This window comes from Trichinella spiralis (genome assembly GCF_000181795.1).
Source record: "Trichinella spiralis strain ISS 195 chromosome Unknown Scfld5, whole genome shotgun sequence".
Taxonomy (NCBI): domain Eukaryota; kingdom Metazoa; phylum Nematoda; class Enoplea; order Trichinellida; family Trichinellidae; genus Trichinella; species Trichinella spiralis.
The window spans coordinates 2,265,796-2,288,682 of record NW_003526944.1 but is presented as its reverse complement, the minus strand read 5'-3'; the positions used below and the strand labels follow the sequence as shown (position 1 = coordinate 2,288,682).

General features: G+C 34.6%; 7 protein-coding genes across 7 annotated transcripts; 2 read left to right on the top strand and 5 right to left on the bottom strand.

The window, feature by feature from the left end:
* The first annotated feature begins 2,873 nt into the window (after nucleotides 1-2,873).
* On the top strand, nucleotides 2,874-3,852 carry Tsp_04172 (conserved hypothetical protein). Its single transcript, XM_003374940.1, has 3 exons — nucleotides 2,874-3,043; nucleotides 3,261-3,330; nucleotides 3,706-3,852. The coding sequence occupies exons 1-3, from the start codon at nucleotides 2,874-2,876 to the stop codon at nucleotides 3,850-3,852; spliced, it is 387 nt and encodes a 128-aa protein (XP_003374988.1).
* Nucleotides 3,853-6,874: 3,022 nt separating this feature from the next.
* On the bottom strand, nucleotides 6,875-7,664 carry Tsp_04171 (conserved domain protein). The gene is made up of 4 exons (XM_003374939.1): nucleotides 7,647-7,664; nucleotides 7,269-7,486; nucleotides 7,166-7,217; nucleotides 6,875-7,030 (listed from the first exon to the last, which is right to left on the bottom strand). Exons 1-4 carry the CDS (start codon nucleotides 7,662-7,664, stop codon nucleotides 6,875-6,877), a joined length of 444 nt encoding a protein of 147 aa, XP_003374987.1.
* A 1,178-nt stretch (nucleotides 7,665-8,842) lies between these two features.
* On the bottom strand, nucleotides 8,843-9,784 carry Tsp_04170 (SOX-1 protein). The gene has a single exon (XM_003374938.1). It carries the CDS (start codon nucleotides 9,782-9,784, stop codon nucleotides 8,843-8,845), a length of 942 nt encoding a protein of 313 aa, XP_003374986.1.
* A 198-nt stretch (nucleotides 9,785-9,982) lies between these two features.
* Tsp_04169 (conserved hypothetical protein) lies at nucleotides 9,983-11,946 on the bottom strand. Its single transcript, XM_003374937.1, has 6 exons — nucleotides 11,899-11,946; nucleotides 11,681-11,832; nucleotides 11,428-11,448; nucleotides 11,057-11,129; nucleotides 10,546-10,699; nucleotides 9,983-10,122 (listed from the first exon to the last, which is right to left on the bottom strand). The coding sequence occupies exons 1-6, from the start codon at nucleotides 11,944-11,946 to the stop codon at nucleotides 9,983-9,985; spliced, it is 588 nt and encodes a 195-aa protein (XP_003374985.1).
* Nucleotides 11,947-13,806: 1,860 nt separating this feature from the next.
* Tsp_04168 (DNA ligase 1) lies at nucleotides 13,807-17,766 on the bottom strand. Its single transcript, XM_003374936.1, is given in 17 exon segments — nucleotides 13,807-13,998; nucleotides 14,078-14,275; nucleotides 14,344-14,579; nucleotides 14,639-14,855; nucleotides 14,908-15,138; nucleotides 15,196-15,397; nucleotides 15,454-15,526; nucleotides 15,598-15,766; nucleotides 15,813-15,914; nucleotides 15,979-16,273; nucleotides 16,441-16,592; nucleotides 16,865-16,886; nucleotides 16,904-16,987; nucleotides 17,116-17,157; nucleotides 17,227-17,293; nucleotides 17,435-17,517; nucleotides 17,654-17,766. 17 exon segments carry the CDS (start codon nucleotides 17,764-17,766, stop codon nucleotides 13,807-13,809), a joined length of 2,478 nt encoding a protein of 825 aa, XP_003374984.1.
* A 713-nt stretch (nucleotides 17,767-18,479) lies between these two features.
* Nucleotides 18,480-19,247, top strand: Tsp_04167 (heat shock protein Hsp-12.2). The gene is made up of 3 exons (XM_003374935.1): nucleotides 18,480-18,496; nucleotides 18,582-19,020; nucleotides 19,200-19,247. The coding sequence occupies exons 1-3, from the start codon at nucleotides 18,480-18,482 to the stop codon at nucleotides 19,245-19,247; spliced, it is 504 nt and encodes a 167-aa protein (XP_003374983.1).
* Nucleotides 19,248-20,203: 956 nt separating this feature from the next.
* On the bottom strand, nucleotides 20,204-22,852 carry Tsp_04166 (conserved hypothetical protein). Its single transcript, XM_003374934.1, has 11 exons — nucleotides 22,776-22,852; nucleotides 22,568-22,664; nucleotides 22,376-22,481; nucleotides 22,052-22,303; nucleotides 21,759-21,938; nucleotides 21,606-21,690; nucleotides 21,350-21,499; nucleotides 21,225-21,291; nucleotides 21,024-21,065; nucleotides 20,774-20,908; nucleotides 20,204-20,743 (listed from the first exon to the last, which is right to left on the bottom strand). Exons 1-11 carry the CDS (start codon nucleotides 22,850-22,852, stop codon nucleotides 20,204-20,206), a joined length of 1,731 nt encoding a protein of 576 aa, XP_003374982.1.
* Nucleotides 22,853-22,887: the final 35 nt, after the last annotated feature.

Below are 22,887 nucleotides of genomic sequence, written 5' to 3'. Positions count from 1 at the left end.
GCTGTATTTTAGCAATCGAAATTTCATACCTCTAGTCAAAATCAGTACATTTAAACGCGTTAAAGTAGGATCAAAATTGTACAGAAAATTCAACGTGCACTTATTGAAAGAAGCTAATTTCATCGTTAAATTTCATGAACAAACGGAATAATGCAGCTTTTATTGGCATTGTTATTAAATGAACAGTTGGCTTTTGGTTGAAAAATGAAAATCGCATTCTGAATATTTTCGACCAAATTGCGCATTGTTGAAGGCGAACGCGCTGAAGAAAACAAACAGAAAATTCTGTATTGATTTGAAATTCGTCCAATATCTAATTCACTGCTACCATACATAATTAGGTGCGTTTTCAATATCAACTGCAATTATAATTGGACGCAGCTGACAGTATTTTTCTTATCAATTCAAACTTCATAAAGCTTAAACACTTTGTATTTGTTGAATAAAAAATTTCATCCTTCTATTACACGTAAAAAATAGCTTTTTTTAAAAGCAATAACTTTTTAGAAAACTTATTTAATTAAAAACGAATGATAGCTAATTGAATGCTTATCGCAAAAATTAATAATACTCGGTTAATCCGCTTTTTCCATATTGACAAAACAAGTTTCTTGTTTGATTTTAAAATTTATAACTAAAATAAATAAATAAATAAATGAATTACAAAACTGAAACATTTCATTTTCATTCACAATGTTAAAGTATACTGGAATGTTATGAGTAAAAGTAATAATAATAATGAAAAAATTTCTGAATTCAATACTACTTTTGTGGTTAGCAGCAGATTGTTAGATTTGCATTGAAAAGCATCAATAACAATACGATGAACGTGGAATTTGTGTTCTGAAAAGAAAACTCTGAAAGCGCCAACACAGAAAGGTTAAAGAGTTATTTTTCTTCAATGCAATGCAAGCAGAATGCGGTTTTCAATGGCACAGAATTAACTGATCTAAATAGCCGTCACTGTCAACTGAGGCTTCTCTACTCCTGAAAATGGTTACCAATTGGTAATGCAATTTCCTCGCATAGCAGTTGTAATCGAATCGTGCACATCGACAGCCGACTGCTAGCTTTCTTGATTGCTATTTCATTTAACAAGCATGTAAGCAAATTTCCGGAGACAAAAATTGCAAATTATCTCCCTTTCGCCAGAGCTGAATTGGATCTCAACAAGCGCTTGTTGTCCACATCTGGCCCATGGCACTGACTACAGTATGCAGTGCAAAGAGCGGCGTTTAATGAGATAAAGAGGGCTTGTGCCAAATTGAATTGTGTCCACGCTGAGGAGCAAATGGCGTACAACGATCTTATCACTTTATTGCATCTTTAACGAACCGGTACAATTCGCGCCTTGTTGCCCAACCCTTATCACACAGATTATAGAATTTATTTATTTATTTATTTATTTATTACTATTATAAGCTCCACCACAATGTATTGCTTTTCCTTTATCCTGTTTTATTTATACATTCTCATGTATTTTTATTAACAAATAATTCCTTCTTATTCTTTCATTTCTATATTATTACTTATAAATGGAAATGAAAATCAATTAAAATTTGAATTTGAGATTCGAAATTAAGATAATGTAAAACGTTTTTCTAAAATCTTGTCATTTATCACATTTTCATTTTATTTGATAAAAATAAATCCAACTTATAAATAATACAATTTTATAATAAATCAAAAATTGTCAATAAAAGTAAATTCACACAAAACCTGTATTACGATGCATGTCACTGTTTCTATTTCGTACAAAAGAAATTATCAGATGAGAAATCATATTTTCATTTATCGCCTAATTAACCATGTGAAGATGTGATCATCGTGCATTCGGCCACGAGTCAACGATTAGCTATAGTTCGTTTACGTCAACAAGAACGAATAAATCGTTCCACTTTTGATAATGCTATTGTTGTTGTGATTTTTTTTCCCATCGCACAACTTCTACGAAATATCGGATGCTTTCACAAAACAACGTTCATGCTAATGAAAAGAAATATGCAATTTCCTTACTCGGTTTGATTATTCCTTGAACATCCCGAATACAGTTTTTATACCTGAGGCATGCAAATTGTCTACAGTTCCATAATAAAGTCGCTTTTCTGCTAAGGTGTGGAAAAGAAAAAGCAGAAAAGTATTTTACTCCTGCTTATGAAAAGAAGAAACGTCAACGAACGTCATGACGAAACATACATAAATATTCTAAGAATTGTTACTAGAATTGAATTTGAATAAGAATATTCAAATTACTTTGTAAGAAATAATCGGTCTTTTAAACCAATAACAGTTTTTTTGGGTTAAAAATATGAAAAAGAAAAAGCTACTTTTAACAATAGTAAAAAATTTGTAAAATGCAAAGTTTCTTCAATAAAAAAACCTCCCCAGCATTACCAAGCAAAATGGCGAAGAATTTTTCAATAATGAACTGTTATTTCAAAAAATAATAATTCTTTCTTTCTAAAATATGTATGTGTACGTTTATTGTTGTCGATGTTGTTGTCGTTAGTGCTGTAAGTGGTAATGGTGGCGATGAAAGAAAAAGATGTACAGAGAAAAATAATGCAAAATTTTTGGCAATAAGAAGCAGCTTGGACATTGTCGAGATGGTCATTGAGGTCATCGCGGTCAATTGAAGCACACCCGGCAAGTGGCCACCTGTTCACACCATAGGACAATGGTCGTCCTCAAACGACCCATGACGGGCTTTGTCCATAAACGATAATAGCCACTGTCGCCGCAATGTCTACGAGGAGCTGGTTCCCACAGAGTCGAAACGAGCTGAACTGCTGTTAATGTTCGTTATACCGACAGGGCGCCCCATTGTGGCCAATAGACCGGCAGATTCTTCAATTTCACGTCACTTTACGACAATGAAGACAACGACCATTATTGCTTTTTCCAACAAGCAAAACAAACCCCTTTCTAATACTGAAACATCCCCTTCCAAAACCCTTTCTCCAGTAGACAATAGAAGCAGCAAGCAGATGAAGGAAAGAAAAAAAAGAAAACGAAATTCACCATCAACAATGCCGTCCAACAAGTCATTCGTGTACAATAAACCGTCTATTATTATATTTTATATTTCTTAATTATTCCCACTTACAATACAAAACAAAAAGCAATTATCATAATTTTGTTTGCAAAAAATATGTCCAACGATTGATAAAATGTGTTGCAATTTGAAAAAATACTATTATTCAGTCACATTCTGCTCAGCAAAGGTGAAATTTGATCAAAAATGAATAATAATATTTCAGATTTCATTTCTACATATCATCATCATCATACTGTACCTATCTGGTTACGGTCAGAGTTACTTTTTCATATGTATGTGTCTAGAAATGTCTATTACATTGCTGAAAACGTTGATCATTTGTGATCATGTTGCAAATTTTTTGTCACTTTTTTTTCACTGAATTTTCAATAGAGAAAGTTCACAAAAATGAAATCAATCTACAAAAGTAATTACAGTACTTGAGCAGAGAATAAAGAACACAAAAAATTCTATAATTGTATTTTGTTTTCCAATTCACCAATTTGCATAATTTTGATTTGGTTTGCAATAGAATATGTAAAACAAGAACACTGAGTTAGTTGTCGAGTCTGTTGGAGGAGAAGACAGTTAGCAGCACATCTTTGTGCAAATGTAATGCCCAATTTTGTTAATTCAATATTCTAAATGCTGTAAAATTGTTTATACAGATTACAATCAAGCGTTCCATTCATGCATTTGGCGTAGTAATTTTCTTTCAAGCAGCGTTAAACGAAAACGATTGTAAAAGGAAACAAAATGAAAAGAATCGCTCCTTTGGACAACAAGCCGAACGCAATTGTGTTCAAGCTGAGTAGAAAATTTCCGTTAGGTGCTTGCGGTAAATTGTGAGATTGGCAATCAGCCTACAATCCCCCTGCGGTGTTAATAATGAAATTCCCTACAAACCGAAAGCCGTTGTTCAATTGGTCGCCGACACTAGCTTCAGTGTCGACGATGCTTAATAATTAATAACGACGATTCGGAAACCACTGGCCACTGACAGCACTGATCGTTTCACCTGCGGTTGAATTTGGATGCTGTTTTCGAAAAGCAAAGCATCAATGAACGGAAACATGCCCAAACAACAAACAACATTCAAATCTATTGTCAAGTATTCAAATTTGACCAAACATTTTCAAAAGTACTGCTTCTGCTGTTCTATCTATCTCTAATCAACGTGATTGAAATTTCCATCTTCACCATCACCTCTCTCGGGATTGATAATGACGATCGTTTGCTAATTGCCAAATACCCTTGACAATTGCATACATTTATACCATTTCAAAGTGAATTTTTCATCTTTAATTATCATTTATTTACTTATCATAACTCATCACAAACCAACATGCAGATAAATATTTCAAACTAGAAATAAGAAAAAAAAGCAGATTTTTGCCAAACCGTGCATAGTTGTATAATGATGAAAGGGTGCAATTGTATTATCAGTGAATCGGTCAAATGGAAAAATCCTTATAAAGAAACAAGAAGGATCGATGACCCGTTGGAAGTTCAAAAAAAATCAGACTAGTACGGAGGAATTGATACGTTAAGAAAGCTACGACATTGTGCGGCTTCTTTTGATCAAAAAGCCTTTTGACCCTGCCCAATGAAAGCATGCTAGCATAAATTGTTTTACAAGCGACAGTATTGAAAAAAAACCGTCCAGAACAACCGTGATAATGATGATAAAACAAAATTAATCGCTTTCTTTTGTCCGGCCATGCGGAAAGCTAACCATAATAAAAAGCCGCAGATGGATGAAGCTCCTTTTATATATTGCATACATACAATTTTTCCAATCACTAACAGTGAATAGAAAAGAACTTGTCACTGGATCTATTGTTTCATTGTTGTCGTGAATAAATACAAATAAAACAATAAATTCCAGTTAATTGAATAATAATAATAATTTGATGGAGATTTTATCAAAATGCCAAGTGAATAATAATCACAGTAGCGGGGGGAGAAAAAGTAAATTTCGTCGGCTAAGCGCGAACAAAATAAACACAATTATAATGACCGATCAATTGAATAGTTCGAAGGAAAATGTGAAAAGATCTTATTAATCGCCTGCCAGTTGCTTTTCAATGCCGACTAAGAAAGAACAAAGAATGTGCACAATTTGGAATGTTGCTTGGAAAATTGCGTCAAGCATACGCTTGATTAAACCAGCAATGCTGACTAAAGGATAAAAAAAATAAATAAATAAGCACCACCATCACCACCACCCAAAAAAGCAACATTGTTAAATATAAAAGATTCATCAATGGAAAATTAGAACTGCTATTTTTTTGGTCAAAAATTATTCAACTTTACAAATAAGAAAAAAAACAAGCCAATCAATGGGGCTTTGTATATTGGGAAACAGAGAAGCAAACAATGAATGAATGAGTGAGTGAATGTGGTAAGAGCAAAATGATCATCAACAACAACAACAACAACTTTTTTCTATCATTGTAAATAGTAATTTAATTTTTTTTTACAAATTTGAAATATTCACAGAGAAAAAAAAAATTAAAAAATTTCTAAACTAATCCATGCTTGCTTGCAGACAACAGTTGAGCAAACTTTACTCAACAACTTTTTACCCACACATCCCTGACCTGTTTGTTCTAGCTGAAAAGTTGTGCTCGAAGAATATTTTCATTTATATAAATATAATCGATCAGAATTGAGAAGAAAAATTATTTAAATTCAAATCGATTGCTATTTCCCTATGTTTATTTTCTTCTACATTCATAGAAATAGTTAAAATTGTAAATTCTCAAGAAAGAAAAAACACAACAAAACAAAAAGCCACTTCACCTTGCTTGTAGAAATATGGCAGGTAGATTGTTCAATGGTTGGTTGGTTGCTCTTCTAAAAAACTGGTGTCGACAATTTTTTGTCATATCAGATCAATTTCCACTTTGCACATCTTTTTCAAGCACTGCTCAAAGCGTAATACGCGGAAGAAGAACATTTTGAAGCAAATTCATTTGAATGACAAAACCAACTCGAAATTCAATCATCCAGTTCGAATCAGATAAATAATTTTGCATATTTTGAAGGGCACGTTTGTTTACATTTCAAAAATATGCATAAACTGATAACACGTCAAGCGGAATAGCAATAACAAGAAAGAAAGAAAGTCGACGATTTGGTTCTCTTTTCAAAATGATCGATCTATTAAAAATGAATAAAAATTAATACACGGGAATCGAATAAATGTTGTAAATTAAATTACAGTTTCATCATTGTCGATTGTAATTGATTATGCAAATAGTGAAAGCTGAAATTGCATTCTCTTAGTAGCAGTGTAAACTAAAAATATTACAAGGCATATTTTAAGTTCAGCTTGATCAAAGACAATGCTCTTAATAACTGCATTGTATCACAGTTATTGACAATTGTCAATCGCATAATTGCTCATACAAAGATACAAACAAACAAAGGTAAATATTGATACAATGAGAGAAATTGAGAAAGAATGAAAGACAGAAAAATCAGTAATAATTACGCTGGATGATTGTGATGGATAGATTGTTTTGATTTGAAATTTTGAATGAAATTAACTTTTTTCTTTTTTTTTTCAAAAATTCAATTACAATAATTTCTAATCAATTGTTCGAGCAATATATGTATTGCATGCAGTGTGCAAAAAGTGCCTTAAGAAAATGACCAACGGCTAAAAAAGCGTCAGCTAACAGGTTAATTTGAAACATGAACGTACCTCTGCTGTGTGGTGAAACAGGAAAAACTATTCATTCTCCAATCAATAGGTGTCTGCTTCATGTCCAACTTCTTCTTCTCAGGTGCTGTTGATCTTTCAATTTTCAAGATCCCATTGAAAACCCTTTAATTGTTTAGCCATGCGGATCGACTAGCTGATAATGGCTTTCTATAGGCATGTGATCGCCTGGACGAACGCCATTGTTCGCCGTTGTTTGAGTGAGACAATGTCTTCATGCCCAAAGGCAGGCAACAACGACTCACGTTAGCATATCTCTTCTTCTATATTCACAATGATCAACAAAGCTCCAATTCCGACACGTCTTTATAAATGTCATATTTCAAAGCTCTTTACAGCGGAAGAATGGATGAAAAAACAGCAACTATACCCAAGCATATCTAAATAATCATACACACACACACACACACACACACACACGAGCATAATGCTGTTGTAATCATCAAGCTTCTAAAAAATAAACATAAAAAATATACTTCCTGGATTTCGTACATTTCAAACGTTCGACCTTCCATAAATGGTGCATCCTGCTGCGCTATGCCAACCTTCCGAAGAAAAAGTTTTTCACCGAGGGCAAATTTTTTACGAACAGAAAAGGCCAAATGATTTTTAATAATAAAAAGAATAAGCAAATTCTCAGCAGGCGCATTTTTGAAACTTGTAAACAGTGATTTTGCACAAAACGACGACTTACTTGATGATCGTTTTCCATTGTAGAGCTAATAATAAAAAAAAATGTACAGCTCACATGCCCCACAAAACCAATATTCCAATTAACAACTGCTGAACTTGAAAAATATTTACTTCCACTGACCAATTGTAGCTTGTTTTTACAACAAAAAATATCAAATGTAGCACAATCGAACAGTCATAACTTACCTCATTACTTTCACGCATTCCGCAGTTGGCCCTCCATTAAAATGCATTGCACAACCATGCAAAAAACTTACATAGTATAAAAAAATAGAAAAATAAGAAGCAATTTGACTTTTTTAATAGAAATTAATCACGATATTATTTTGCAAATTTCCACTATTACTTGACAAATGTTGATGAACTTGTAGGGTAATATTTTACAATTGCTGATACAAGGATCAATTTAGAGTGAGAAATTTGAAAAAATTAAAATGGTAATAAATTTTCACACTTTTCTTACGGCTAACCGCACACACGCAACTGTACAATTGTAACAAGTTCTGAAAACAGTTTTTCAGCAAAAAGCATCAGTATTTGCCAAAAAGAAACTGTTCATCATCACATGTTCAACATGTAGAAAAAACATGTTGAATCAATAATGTTGAGCTGTGAAAAAGAAAAGCACACATGTATGTTGTCCACGTACGTATATTGGGTTACCAACCACACCATACCATAAAAGCACATGTAAGTGGTTATTCTTTGAATGAACTAATCAGAAACCAATCACTTTTACAAATGCGCATTATCATGAAATTATGCAAATCGTTAGCAAACAGATGAGCAATAACAAATTAAAAAATGTTTCACCACAGCATGCTCCAAATGCCATGCAATGTTACAATCTGTAAATTCAGTTCGTAGAAAAAATATTTCGAAACAGTAATGTGATTCCTCTTTTTATTTGCTTAAATTAGTGACGAAACTCTGCGATATTTTTACAGCAACTCGACCAATGGTCAAAGAAAATAATACCACATGATCACATGAGAAATAAAGAACAGTGAACAACACTAGGCGCCAGTATGTCTGGCCTTGACAAAGATTCAAGGCTGCTGGCAATGCTTCGTCGTGAGAGTCTCAGTGCACAAATACGCCTTTTACTAAACAATGACGGACAAATAATCTGACATGTCCAACTAAACCGAAATTTCAAGCATTATGTCCAACGTTTGTACGTGAAACGAGCAAAAAATACAATAGAAAAGCAGTTAGTAGTGAGGAATAAGAAGAAGAAGAAGAAGAAGCATTGAAAATAAATTAATAAATAAACGACCATGTGTAGTAGAATTATTATATATAAATCTTAAACCGGGTAAAAAAAGCGTGCAAAAGAACAAAAAAGAAAATTCAATTTTAAAGATAAGGTGGCATACGCCTTACATGACAACAGGAGATGAGCCAGCTGGTGTTGGCATGTACGGATTGGGCAAAGTGGACGCAGTTGCATCTGGTTTGATGAACATGTACTCGGGTTTCAAATATGCAGCAAGTCCAGCTGCAGCTGCGGCATTTTGTCGACTCATCAAGTGCTGTTCGGCTGTTCCAATGGCGTAAGATCCATTGTAAGACAGCGATGACAACGCGGGACCCATACCAGCTTGCAAACCGCCACCGAACAACGACGTTGGTAAAGAAACAGCCGCCGCACTGGGATACAAGGCCGATGTTGCACCGGCATGATGATGAGGATGGTAAAATGGCGCGTTCGCCAGTTCTGAGGTGGCTTTGTGAAAAGCGCTGCTCATGTCCGTCAACTTGGAACCGGCAGCAGAGTTCGCGTCCAATGAGCTAGCGTAAAATCCAGCCGCAGTAGGCGGGTAGGCAACCGATCCTTGGGGAGCGGTCAAAAAAGCCCTGGCTGCTTTGTCAGCACTGTCGAATGCGGCACCGAAACCGCGGCTCAGCGCCAGTTGTTCCATCGCACTCGGAAGACAGGGCAAGGCAAAACCACTGTAAGATTTTTCTTTTTGCTTAAGCAAATTCTTCGGTTTCCTTCTCGGTCGGTATTTGTAATCCGGATGCTCTTTCATGTGCACAGATCTGAGTCGTTTCGCCTCGTCAATGAACGGTCGCTTTTCTGCTTCAGTTAAACTTTTCCATTCGGCACCAAGACGTTTGCTAATTTCTGAATTGTGCATTTTCGGATTTTCTTGAGCCATTTTTCGCCTTTGGCCTCTAGACCATACCATGAATGCATTCATCGGGCGTTTGATATGGCCAGCTGAAGTAGAAGCCGTTACAGACATCTCTGTTTGATTCATGTTTTTATCATTACCAATATTTGACTCCAAATTATTATCAGAAGCACAATGTAACATCTTCCAAAGCAAGAGTTTTCTCGTTTTATCACTTGATTTATTAACGTGGGTGTGTCTTTGTGCGTATGTATAGATGTATGTGTATGGATGTATACATGTAAGTGTGCAAGTAAACTCAGAAGTGACCGTTTTTATTTCCACCAGTTTTCATCTGTCAGCAGAGGGCAGCGTCGATGTTTTTACAAACTCCAAATATGACTATTGGTCAACAGAAGCGTTTGGACATTTCTGATTGGTTGGAATGTTCAACAATGCAGACTGGCCGATGGAGCGCTGTTTAAACGAGATTAGCCGCGCTGAATGCACGCAATTAACCCCGATGGCAAGCCTTAACCATGCTAACGATTATGAATAAATTATGCTAAACAAAAAATGTCATCTTGCACTTTCTTTTCCCTGTTCAACAGATCCATAACGTGTAATTTGGAACCAATTGATGAGAATAATTTCATCAAATGGAATGATGCACCATGTATCATTTTTATAAAGAAAACTTTCACTCGTACTATTATTGCTGAACATTTGCAAATAAAATGAGTTTCACAATTGAATGTATATTCTTCACATTTAACATTTCTAGCATTTACATATGTCCTCATTTCTACGTTTTATAAGTTAAACGTACACTTTCCGCTAGTTAAATAGAATTTCAACAACTGCGATAATAATGCAAAATGAAAAGTACAATTCGATACATTTCGCTTTTACACAATACAAAATAAAATTTCGATATATCGAAAACATACAATACAAAGAAATACCGATAAACTTTTGTGCGAAACAGAGATGCGTAATTATTATGCAAAAAGAAAAAACGTCAACGCGCTTCCATTGTTCATATACAGGCAGAATTTCTAACCATATTTGAACATTCATGTTGTTTTGTCCACGTAGTGATGATGATGAACAGACAAACTTTAAGAACGAATGAAAAGTTTTACAGTAATATGCGAACGAACATTCACAGCCGAGCTGTTGAATGAGAATATAAGCATTAAGTTTGTCAAATTGTCGAATTGTAAAAGTAAAACGAACAACAACTCGAAATTCAAAAAGCTAAGAACAGTAAGACGGTGACAAATTTGAGACAACAATTTGAACAAACAAATTTAAAATTTAAAATTCCTCTTCACTATTGCCTTTCCAGTAATGCTTTATTTATGAAAAACAAAAAACCCTTTCCAGGAAAAGCAAATGCAATTTTCGAAGCATTCGTTGTCATTTCTGAGCTAAAAGATAAACAAAACCTCTACTCTTGGAGAAAAGGCAAACCTTCTTACAGTTTTCCAATGCCACCAACTCAGTTTTGCAAACACAATTTCGACAATTCACAATGATTGTCGTTCTATTAAAATAATTTCATAATTTTATCTAATAATTTTGTTCAAATTTCACAGCTCAATTTGAAAAAGTTGAAAAAATTTCATCTGTCCACTTTGCCCTTTTGTCATAACAGGCAGCAATGCCCTTGAAACTTTCCATCAGTTTCGTACGGCAAACACATTTCGCAGTCAGCCAAAAAAATCATTCACCAACCAAAAAAAATCAAGCATCTTACATATCCCCCTTTTTCTGCTTTTAAAAAGAAAACATTGTTACAACTGATGATCAAAAGTGAAAAATTCAATAAATTAAAACATAACTTGACTTTACAGCATAAACCACTAGAAATTATAGATATTAAAAAAATGAAAAAGAGTATAAAAGAGAAACAATTTGTTTTTTTGTTGAAAATTATCACCATTTCTAGAATGATTAAAAAACAAAACAAGAAAGCTGCTGGATTTTTAGCAAAGGAGGAAGAAAAACGGCAAATCAAGGTGACTAAGAGAGAAGAAAAAATTACAGTAGTCCAATTTGAAACTACCGAAAGGCAAAAAATTAAATTTCATTCACCACGCCGACCCGAAGGATTTGTTAACTTTGGCCGAAATCATTTTAGCTAGACAATTGTTATATCTTCTACACAAGACGATCGTTGCCATTGCTAATCGATTATAAATGCCTGAATGCTCACTTTCTTCGAGCAAAATTAAACTTTCAAAAAGCTACGAATTATATTATATTATATATACATGTATAAATAAAAGGTTAAAACGGATTTCAAAAAGCACATGTGGTGAAGCTTTTCCACAAAACTCGTACACAACCTCAGTGTACATTATAAACAGGCAACCGCGTGGATCAGGTATTTATTAATTATTATTATTAATCGTGAATTGCAGTAATGTGAAAATTTGCCCCGCACCGTTGACAATTTTCACCTTTATTCAAACTTTGATGACACAGAAACAAGCTAAGCTTATTTGTAACAACAAATAACAATACCTGGTGAACAATACTGTAACAGATAAGAAGAAAAAAGCATTCCTTTCTTCTTCTTCTTCTTCGTCTCAAAAAAATTTTTACGAAACTAAATTGCAAATTTCCTATTGTATTACTTTTTTCAGGTATTACTAAAAATTATCACAAAATGACAACAACTACTAGATTGAACTTTGGCAGTTTTCTCACGATTTTCATTAAATTAAATTTCCATAAAATGGTAACAACAATTGAATAGAAAAATGTTATTTGTTTTTTTTCTTTCTTTGGAAAATGCGTTGCAGATTATTTTATCAGCACAGCTTTTGTGCACTGCGACAAACGAAACGCGTTCGGCTGTGAGAATAGCGTGAGAAGATGCGCGCCGTTTAGTCGCTTTTGTTTCGCAAACAAATCGAGCAACCAGCTGAAAAGCCAACCTACTCATACAAGCTGTATATCCATGTGCGATGATGCTGAGCACAGAGAGAAGGGATCGAGCTGGGTTGATGCAACTTTGTTTGCAAAAAGCATTGTTGGACATTTTGAAACCGTTTTCCCAGACAAAATGCTCGTCAGGGGCATCACGCAAACAGTTGGATCGCGTGAAATCACTAATCATAGCTGAAGCTTAATTCCCGATCAACAGCAAGCCGGCAACCCGCTGCGAACTGAAAACTGCAATCACGCGATTGTTATTTCAATTTCCATTTCCATTGAAAATTTACCCTCCAGCACGGTAGACTGACAACAGTAAAAATTGGATGGAAAAATCCCAATACAGTACGAACAAAAGCGCTCTATTCAGCCGTCTGCAGTTGTTGGTCGAATGTGATTCGATGAAATTGATGAAAAGCTCACACATCGCCGACAATGGAGAAAATTATAAGCACAACTTATGGGAATAAAACTGCCTTTCAAGTACATCAATGACAATTCACCTGCTACTGATTGAATACACAAAACACATCAATAGAAGAAAACATCTGCTATTCATGTGACTGTTTGCAAAAATCAATTATTTATTATGTTCAGTAATTAAAATTATTATCAATACTATTTATTCTAAAGAAAAGTATATCATATATTATTGATATATTTAAATAAATCAAAAACGTAAACATTTAACAACAATTATAATTAAATAGTTGCTCAATTTTCCCAAAAAATGAAAACTTCCTGTATCAATAACGCGAACAGTATCATTTTCATTTCTATCAAACTTACAGTGAACTTTCAAAATAAAAATGATAATCATCTGCTTACAGTAAGATTAGTGCAGGTTTATAAGTCTGCATTTTCCATGTTACAATTAGGTTGGCAAGCTATCAAATGAAATTTACTTTATCATATTTACCGTAAATATAAGATGGTTTGACATAACTTTTAAAGGGTTAGTAAAAAAAAAGCATCTATCATATGATAGCAGCAATCTTTCACCTTGCACATCGTGATAAAAATGCTTTGCATTACTGTAAATAATAAAAAACGCACTCACATATGCTTTAAAAAAGTTACGTACAAATAAGGAAGGCGAGTACCCCGTTAAAAATCTATGATAAGTATGAGAAAATTTTCAGTCATCATCAAAACTGAAATCAAATGCTCAAAGTCAACGCAAGAAGCAAAAGTTAGTATTGAAAAATTGGAAATCAATCCCATCAACCAAAACTGAAACAGTTGCTTAAATTGGAATATGAAGAGTGATGCAGAAAAGTTTAAAAATCATCATCAACATCATTATCGCTTAGCACATCTTTTGTGGCAGCAGCTTTTGCATTCTTCACACTTTCCTGATTGTAGTAAATTTCAGCTACTTCTTCTGCCGTTGTTGCATCTTCGGGATTTTTGTCATCACGCACGCGGATGAAACGCGGAAAACGCAACGAAATACCTTTCTCATCATCCACCTCAAGGTGCAAAAGCGGGAAATGCATAAGACCCCCAGAAAGGAAAATTTTCAAATGAACAAAAAAATACAACACTTACAATACCGATCGCTGCGAAATGTTTTGGTGATATAGAAAGATCAGCCGCTTTCACTTCCCATACTTGAACTGGATCGAACCAGTGATCCGGTGCTATTGAGCTGGAATATCTGTAGTACGATTTTGGAGCAGAAATTATGTGCTGTTTGAAAAATTCTGCCTGTTTCTGTAAGTCTTCATCTTTGAAACCAGTACCAATCTGATCGAAGAGAATACATTTATTTCACTTACACATGCATGCTTACATATATATATGTAGCAACCTACTTTACATATACTTTGATATTCTTCAGTAGTTGGATTATAACAAGCTAGAAGGTAACCGCCGTAAACGCCCACGCGACGACCTACACCCAAATAACCTCCAATGACTACTAAATCTACTGTATCGCCTGTATTATCCAAATAATCTTTTTTCAACTTTAACCATTTATGCGATCGCTTTGCAATTTCATAAGTTGCATCTTTATCCAATGTTTTCAACATTAAACCTTCGCAATTGCCTAAAGTAACCAAAACATAAAAAATAAGACATACCATTTCAAAGTATCATTTAGTTTACCTTTAACTGCTTCTTCTAAAAATTGTCCAATTTCATCTGAATCATTAGTAACCAAACTTTTAGTGAAGAAAAAATGTCCATCCATTTCTTCAATCAGTGAACGCAACATGCTACGCCTTTCACGAAACGGTTGCGTGGTCAACGACTGACCATTCAAATAAAGCAAATCGAAAGCAAAAACAGAAACGTTAACTTTAACATCACCACTTTCCGCATCCTAAATATAATAATAAAATATAAACAACAATTTAAATAAAAATAACAAATACCTTTCTCTTGCGAGTCGATAAAACTTGAAAAGGTAAAATCGACTGATTTTCCGTATCCCATGCTACAATTTCAGAGTCAATAATGCAAGACGAGATGGGATCAGTTTGATTATTTTTATTATTCGTAGCCGACAGCACTTTCGGAATCAATTCAACAATATCTGGATACTTTCCTGTATGATTTTCTTGATTACGGCTAAACACTTTTACAGTACCATCGTAAAAATGAATCTAAATATGGGAGACCATTTTCGAGAAATTTCTCAAAGCAGTGTATTTCAATCAGACCTGTGCTCTCTCGCCGTCGTATTTCCATTCACATGCAAATTCAGCACTGCCAAATCTTTTCAAAACTTCTTCGATACCTTTACTTGGAAACGCAAGCATCGGTTTCAACGGAATGCCAGGCGTGATATGACAATGCTCCGGCAAAGCATGCAGACCATGCCTCAAAGCAATGTCGACAATTTTGCCATAATCAGGACATTCACTAAACAAAATTATACAGCATACAATCCAATATAACATAAAGTTCATTACCAATACGCTGTTTTCATAATTAAAGCACATTCATCAAGATATTCTTTCAAAGCATCATCTCGAAGTTTTTTCTTGTTTTCTGCAATTTGAATACAAAATTACAGTAAGCAACAAATCATCGAACAGTGATAACAAAAATTTACAATTAACCTTTTTTCCTTTCAATAAATGCAAAAGCATGCGCAAGCGCTACTAACAAACTTTGTTCTGCAAGACCGATACGCATTTTCCCACTCAAACAACGTATCAAATAACGCGCTTCACAATCTCGACAGCTTACCAACAAACCTTTGACCATTTCCAATTTTTTGTTCATTGACTAAAATAATTTCATCATCGTTTTCATTTTCAATATTCTTTCTTACACTGCTGCCCGACAAGTGAGCAATTTGATTCAACTTTGCAAAAATACCAGCAACTGTCAAAGGACGCGTAGCGAATATTGTTCTCTGCATATTCCTACTCATCTATAAGAGAATAAATAATAAACAAAACAAATTTATTATAATAACAAGCGTAGACAAAATTTACTTCGGCCACAATTCCCAAATCGCCTTTATCGGCAATATCTGCTTTGATTTTCTCCATGCTGCGACCAGTCGATTGCGCCACAGCTTTCTGCAGTGTACCTTCGGCAATACCTAATTCTACTGCTTCGTAAGATGGTCCAAGACGATTCAGACAAAGATATATACAAGGCAATAAATCATCAGGATTAAGCCAAATGACAGATTGAAAAAAATTAGACAATATTCTAATAATCTCCAATCTAGACGATGTATTTTCAATTGCCTTCATCGTATATGCGAAAGCAAGATAAGGTACTCTATAAACAAAATTAAGGCAAACCATAAGATGCAAAATTCAAAACAAACAGTTGACTAAAATAATTCATTTGGATGTAAAGTCAGTCTTATTAGAAACGACAGCAAAAAACATTCAAAAAAAATTAATAATAAACTAAACTTAAGATTCCATTAACAAATTGCTTACTGTTCACCTGCTCTCCAACAAGCATTACATTCTGGATCGTACGTTGTTGCATCTGGCTTGTAGTTTTGGGGTTCAACAACATCTTCTTGTTCACTGAAACAATTTTTGACGAGTTTTACTAGTTGGGTAGATTTGCTAATAAACAAAATATTCTTTAAAAAATAATGATAAAAATATTAATCATCACGTCCTGCATAAATGACAAATTATTAAAAAGGAAATTTGCCTGATAACAAAAAAATCACAAATACATTAGGAGAAAGTATCAGAAAATCTTCATCAATACAAAATATCAAGCATACAGTAAGACATTTGAATTGCAAATTTAAATACATTTTGAATTTGTACTGACAATTAAAAGAAATGTAAATGCGTGAAATGAATAAATAAATACATGAAAATTTCAATAACTGTAACCGATTACTGGTTTAGGGTCAATATAAGAACTGAAAAAAAAAATTACTTTTCCTTTGCCAAAATAGTATAGCCTTTTTTACTGGTACACGCAGCATTTTCGGATGCATTTTTAACGCTATCATTTTCTAATCTAAATTGAAAAATTCTTCAGTATTATAGCAACGTATTTGAATAAAAAACAAATGATAAATCACAACAAAAATCATCACTTATCGGTTTAACTGCATTTTGCAAAAGATATCATTGAATTTAATTTACCTGTCATCGTTAGAATCAACTTTCTGCACTTTCCTCTTCTTTCTTGAAACAAGAAAAGATGTGGTGAAAATTAAAATTAAAATACAGTAAACATTAAAAAGAAATACAAACTCATCAATTTCAGTAAATTTGGATAAGTCTTTGGTTATAACACTGGAGGCGGGGTTTGAATTCGAAGCTGAAAATTTATTAATGTCAGCAAAATTGATGGCAGAAAAATGAAACGATCATCCGTCAAACAATAATAAGCGGAGCAATTACAATTTTATGCCAATCAAAACTGTACAGACGGTAACCCACAAAAACAAAGCAACAATACCTTCAACTGCAGACAAGTCTGATTTTCTTTTCGATAACGTTCTCTTCTCAGAATCAGCACTTCCTTTTGGAGCAAAAAATGACCTAAAGAAAATTTAAGATTAGTTAAGCTAGGATTGAGCATAGCAAAAAAATAGATATAATCTCAGATTTTCATTTGAAAATATATCACATAGTATGTTTTTCAAAGAGACGAATAATAAATAAACAAAGCTCTTACGTCAAACTAGCTTGGGACATGATAGAGCTGTATTTGTTTGGAAATTTGCAACAAGCTGTACTGAACAACAATTTACGGCTAAATAAGCGTAAAACTGTGATACCAAAATTCATTCATTCTTTAGCGGTTGTCTGGCACATTACAGTAAACTGATGATTAAGTATGCACTAAAAATATTGTAAATCACTCATTAATTTAAAAAACAACTCACAATTACCCTATAAATTGTATCAATAGTTGAATAAAATAAATAAAAACATCAAACCCAGTTCTTTTTGAACCATATTTTGCTATTTAAATACTTTGCAAAAGTATCTTATTACAGAAACGGGAGAAAAAAGTCTCTTCAACTGTTCACTTAGTTAGCTTTTCCTTAAATTAAAACAGTCATATAAAAGGAAAAGGTTGAATATTTTGAAAAAAATAAATAAAATTTCACTTGCAGGAAGAAAAACCTTTTTTAATTGAAAAATAAATAGTGGCAACGAAAAGCACTTCGCTTGGCTTTCAAGTGGTTCTACCAGTTGATGCGCCACTGCCATCAGTTTGGTGGAGTTTCAGTGGTTGTCAGAAAGCACCTGGTCGGTGACAATGCCAGAATTTTTCCAGCTTTATAAAAAGCTTGTCCGAAAGCTGTCCGCGGTCGAGTGGTTGTGGTTTGGCAAACAGACTTTTCGATATATATACTGAAATGACTGAATTTCATTGGCAGAAATAAATTGTCGAATTTCAACGCAGCTATCAAAAATTGATCAAACCATATCCAGCTCCACCAGGTTGCTGAGAATGTGCAAACTGTGTTGATGATTTTTCACGAACAACAACTATGGCAGAGAGGAAAGAGTGAGAAGAAGGAATATTCCAATTTTTCACGCAATAAATATATCTCATTAGTAAATGCTTGATATGTTTTCTTTATTGGTTTAAGAAATGGTACGGCAAACGAAGAGTGCAAAGACGAACCCTGCCCAGAGGAATGTCGATCGTTGAAAACACGCCGGGAAAGCGTGAATCCGCAATTTGTGGCCATTGATAATCCAACGGTTTATACACGCCGGGGTTTGATACGTGGTCAGAGGACGCTTGAAGCAAAACAGCTCATCCACAGTCTAGCTGAATTGAATAATCTCGTCGATTCTGATGAAGTGAAGCAAATCACCGCCGAAACAGAAACAGTCCCAGTTACAACAACGATGACATCACCAATGCTAGGCAGGAAAAAGCCGGCGGGCTTTGGCCAAGGAGGCTTCAGTGACCGTTCTTCGTCACTCTGGGACTGGCCTTTGGGACCAGTCAGTGTTTACAACACTGAAAATGAGTTTGAAGTCAAGCTCGCCATCGCACCGTTCACATCCGCTGAAGTAGCCGTAAGTATCGAATATCTGCATTTTCAACAAACTATAAAAACAATTTTATCTACATTGTTCAAAGTTTGAAAAAATTTAATGATTAATTCAAAACTGAAATAGACGGTTTTAAAATTTGATTCTTGATATTTAGGGATATTGGCAATTTTTCAACTTTAAATCAACGGTCAAAAATTCAGAAACAGCAAACCAATAATATAATAAATATAACAATGACGAATATTTAAAATTTTTTCACAATTTCTGTTGACAAATGCACAATAAGAGTGCATTAGATTTGAAAAACAACAGTTTATTTCAACTGAAAATATTTGCCAAGTTTCGAGAGGTAGTGAGTGTTAAGTGCATAAAAAAACCAATAAAACAAATTTCAGTTCCGCTTAAATCACCAGAAAAAAATATTACACCTAAACTACTTTAAAAAATGTTATCTTGAAGAGAAATTGAGAAAAAACGATTTGCATTGAAATAATTACAATTGTTCGTGAGCACTAGTTGTGCACCAGCATTTGGGTCTTTCTCTTCAAGCCTCCAAATTAATCTTAATCACTGTTTACATTGTTACTAAAATTAAAGCACTTTACGTTTACTTAGAAATGAAGAAAGATCAACTATGAACAAAATGATAAATATTCTTTCTAATTAATGCTTAAGACAGGAATCATTTGTCTGCCAGTGATGACCGCTTTATTTTTGAAACGTAAATTGTCATTTAGATAAAATTGCATCCAAATTGTATGACTGATAAATTATTCATTTAGGCAAAAGTGATGGGCAACGAATTGCTGATTCATTGCAAATCGAACGCCCCATTGCCAACAAACCAATACCGCGCAAGGGAACTGTTCCGCAGTTATCAAATGCCGTTGAACATCGACCCGAAAACGGTGCAGTTTAAATTTAAAAATGAAAAATATCTGCAGGTGATTGCAAAAAAAGAAAAACCGATCAAATTGGCACTCGCATTTGATCCGGTTGATGTGGCACACGGAAATTAATTTCACCAAACACAAAATTCACCGTTCACATTCAATATATTATTACCTACTCACACATGTCAGACTGTAAGTAAACTGATACGCAGGTAGAATTGTTTGAAATGAAAAAAAATTCGTACAATTTCAACATCATACCAAAAACAGCGCGTACAGAACGACGTTCGCCGAACAAAGAAGACTAACAGTCAATTGAAACAGGGTCTTCCATTAATCGATCGAAAATGAACAATTCGATTGTCCACGGTGGCTTGAAACTGATTCCAGTTGAAGCAATGGGTTTGCACGCGTACGGTGTTGGCTTTGCGCCAACAATGGTCCAAAATTGCAGAAACATGACGTCCAGTTTCTTCTGCACGGTCTGGATGTCTGGTGACCGTTTGCCTGGTGATGAAAGCGACCAAATTGTGCTCTTCGACTGTGCGTCGCACTTTCAAGACCAGACGTTCGTGCTTTTCGCGCAAATTACCGGCACTGGTCAGAGAAAAAGCCGAAACACTGTCAATAATTATCACGTTCATCAGTGAAGCGGTACGGTGGACAATTTTGTCGGCAAAATCCAAACTGTGCCACAAATCCTCGCCGTTGCGGCAAACGATCGAGTGAAGTCGATTCAAACAGTTCAGCAAAGCTTGTTCATCTTTGGCACCCGGATTACGCATGGACAACACGTTCACCAGAGCGGATAAACAAAAATGACGATCACAGTCCAACAGCAGCACACCTACCTGAAGATCAATAATGCAACTGGCGATCACTTCCAGCAGAAGCAACGTTTTCCCAGAGCCGCTGCCGCCGACAATTTCCACAATATGCTTCGGCTGCAATGGGTCAGGAAACAGACCTCCCAGAGATATCGATAAAGCTGGTTTCGGATTTAAACGTGAAAACAGCTAAACATACAATGCGTACACATAAATGCGCGTAAAGATAAAAGAAAATTATAAATACTGTTGTAATATTTATAAAAGAATTCAAAACTATCCACAGCATGCGAACAAAACTCACCTGACTACCAGTCTCGGTACGATATTTAAAAGTCATTGAAAACTAAATTCATACACTAATAAGCAAAAATTTAGAGAAATGAAAAGTCAAAGACAAAAATTAAAAAAAATATATATTTGAACGTATGTACAGCAAAAATAACATCTCCATTTATGAAACAATTTTATTCATATATCAGCATTACATCCATATTGATACTACTTTTTGTTTTTCACAAGTGGCCACAACTGTTCCATCCAAGTTCCACATGGATGCAATTACACAAGAACTACAAAAATCAATATTTAAAAAATAATATGACAAAAATAATGAATCTCAAAACGAACCTATGTCCGTTGGTTAGAACTGTTTCCAATTTGCCTGACATTGCATTCCATATGTAAACATTTCCATCTGCTGAGCCGCAGATGCAATAGTGTGAATCAGGACTGAATTTTCCTCTGACAAAATCATAACCAATTTTGAAACCATCGGCCCTACAAAAAAAAAGAAGCCTCTCATTAAACCAACTGTTAAACATTGCAAATCATTTAGTGAATTTAAAAACTGACTATAAAAGTACTCAACAAAAAGTTAATTTACCCAAAACTACGTTTCACCAAACACTGCCTCAAATCAATGCAATAAATCAAATCTTCTCTGGTAGTGCATAGTAAATTGACGTCATCTGAAGATGAAAAGAAAAATATGCAGATGACAAATATAATTAGATTTATAAAAGAACTAACTATTTACCGTTGGCTACGTCGAGAGATGTAATTTTTCCTCCAACTTGCATATCTTTTACCACGTGTTGACAACGATCATCCCAAAAACGTATTTTTTTGTCAAAATGACCACTAATCAGCATTGACTGCGAATTGCCAACCGCCACCAGATCGTAACAAGTCGAAGCGGAAAGCAACGTTCTATAGCCTAGGATAAAAAATTTTTTTTTCATTTAATTATTAATAAATTACACCGCACTTACAATTTGAGTTAGTTTAAATATGTTTTGCTACTTTAAATTCACTACTTACAGGATCGACCTTGAAGATCCCAAATTCGAATCGTACGGTCATGCGAACCAGTGATCACTCGACCGCCAGTTACAAATTTCGCACACAAAACTTTGCCGCTGTGGCCAGTAAGCGAGTGTCGAAGTCGCTGGTCAGCAACACTCCAGATGCGAGTGGCGAAATCATTGCTTCCCGCCAACACTAGACTTCCGTTGAGATCAAAATCCGCACAAGTCACAGCCTGATTGCATCCCATCAATGTAGCCGGCCTACCATGCTGACCTGGAAAAAACAATTTTTTCCCATTTAAAAAATGCATTTCTTTCGCCATTATTCAAAGAAACATCATCCAACCGTCAACAATTTCCCACAGTTTAAGCCGTCGATCCGTTCCGCCAGTGGCTAAAATTTTCCCACAACGACCCCAGCACAATGTCAACACTTCTCCATCGTGAGCTTCCTGAAAGAGAATCAAAGTAATTCTAACAGATGTGACTTTCTCAGTGCTTACGAATTTGCATTTCAACGACTTGGGAACAAATGAACCACTAGAATCAGATATTGACGGCGACGGTGAATCTTTTCTAAATGCACTTCGATCATTTGGTGTGATTCAAAAACAATATCATAATAACTACACCATCTTTACAAAACTATATATATATTAAAGTCTACATTTTTATGTGCTATGCAATCCACTTGTATTGTAACATTGGAAAACTTATTGACACATTAAAAAAAATGCATTTCTTACATGTTTTCCATGTCATCAATTTGAACAAACGGCTCAGCTGCTTCGGCTAATTCATACTGAAGTTTCAAACTCCTCATCCTACGAAACACAGAAAACAACAAATGTGCCATAA

Bases quoted from the DNA above. Each gene is read 5' to 3' on its own strand.
- Tsp_04168 (XM_003374936.1), bottom strand. From the start codon at position 17,766: ATGAATTTTGGTATCACAGTTTTACGCTTATTTAGCCGTAAATTGTTG. The intron at 16,593-16,864 runs GTAATCGGTTAC...TATTTTTTAAAG, and splicing joins CTTATATTGACCCTAAACCA to AATATTTTGTTTATTAGCAA. The intron at 15,398-15,453 runs GTATTGGTAATG...AATTTTGTTTAG, and splicing joins GCTTTAATTATGAAAACAGC to TGAATGTCCTGATTATGGCA.
- Tsp_04170 (XM_003374938.1), bottom strand. From the start codon at position 9,784: ATGTTACATTGTGCTTCTGATAATAATTTGGAGTCAAATATTGGTAAT.
- Tsp_04171 (XM_003374939.1), bottom strand. The intron at 7,218-7,268 runs GTTTGAAATGTA...TTTATTTTTTAG, and splicing joins CCATTTATGGAAGGTCGAAC to AAGCTTGATGATTACAACAG. The intron at 7,031-7,165 runs GTGTGTATGATT...TTGTGAATATAG, and splicing joins GTGTGTGTGTGTGTGTGTGT to AAGAAGAGATATGCTAACGT.
- Tsp_04167 (XM_003374935.1), top strand. The intron at 19,021-19,199 runs GTAAGTATCGAA...TCAAAAATTCAG, and splicing joins TCACATCCGCTGAAGTAGCC to AAACAGCAAACCAATAATAT.
- Tsp_04169 (XM_003374937.1), bottom strand. From the start codon at position 11,946: ATGTACACTGAGGTTGTGTACGAGTTTTGTGGAAAAGCTTCACCACAT. The intron at 11,833-11,898 runs GTGCTTTTTGAA...TATAATTCGTAG, and splicing joins GTGGAAAAGCTTCACCACAT to CTTTTTGAAAGTTTAATTTT. The intron at 11,449-11,680 runs GTGAATGAAATT...TATAATTTCTAG, and splicing joins AAATCCTTCGGGTCGGCGTG to TGGTTTATGCTGTAAAGTCA.
- Tsp_04172 (XM_003374940.1), top strand. From the start codon at position 2,874: ATGAAGACAACGACCATTATTGCTTTTTCCAACAAGCAAAACAAACCC. The intron at 3,044-3,260 runs GTCATTCGTGTA...ATAATATTTCAG, and splicing joins TCAACAATGCCGTCCAACAA to ATTTCATTTCTACATATCAT. The intron at 3,331-3,705 runs GTATGTGTCTAG...TTGTTTATACAG, and splicing joins TCAGAGTTACTTTTTCATAT to ATTACAATCAAGCGTTCCAT.
- Tsp_04166 (XM_003374934.1), bottom strand. From the start codon at position 22,852: ATGAGGAGTTTGAAACTTCAGTATGAATTAGCCGAAGCAGCTGAGCCG. The intron at 22,665-22,775 runs GTAAGAAATGCA...AGTTTTGTAAAG, and splicing joins ATTGATGACATGGAAAACAT to ATGGTGTAGTTATTATGATA. The intron at 20,909-21,023 runs GTGAGTTTTGTT...TTGTATGTTTAG, and splicing joins GTACCGAGACTGGTAGTCAG to CTGTTTTCACGTTTAAATCC.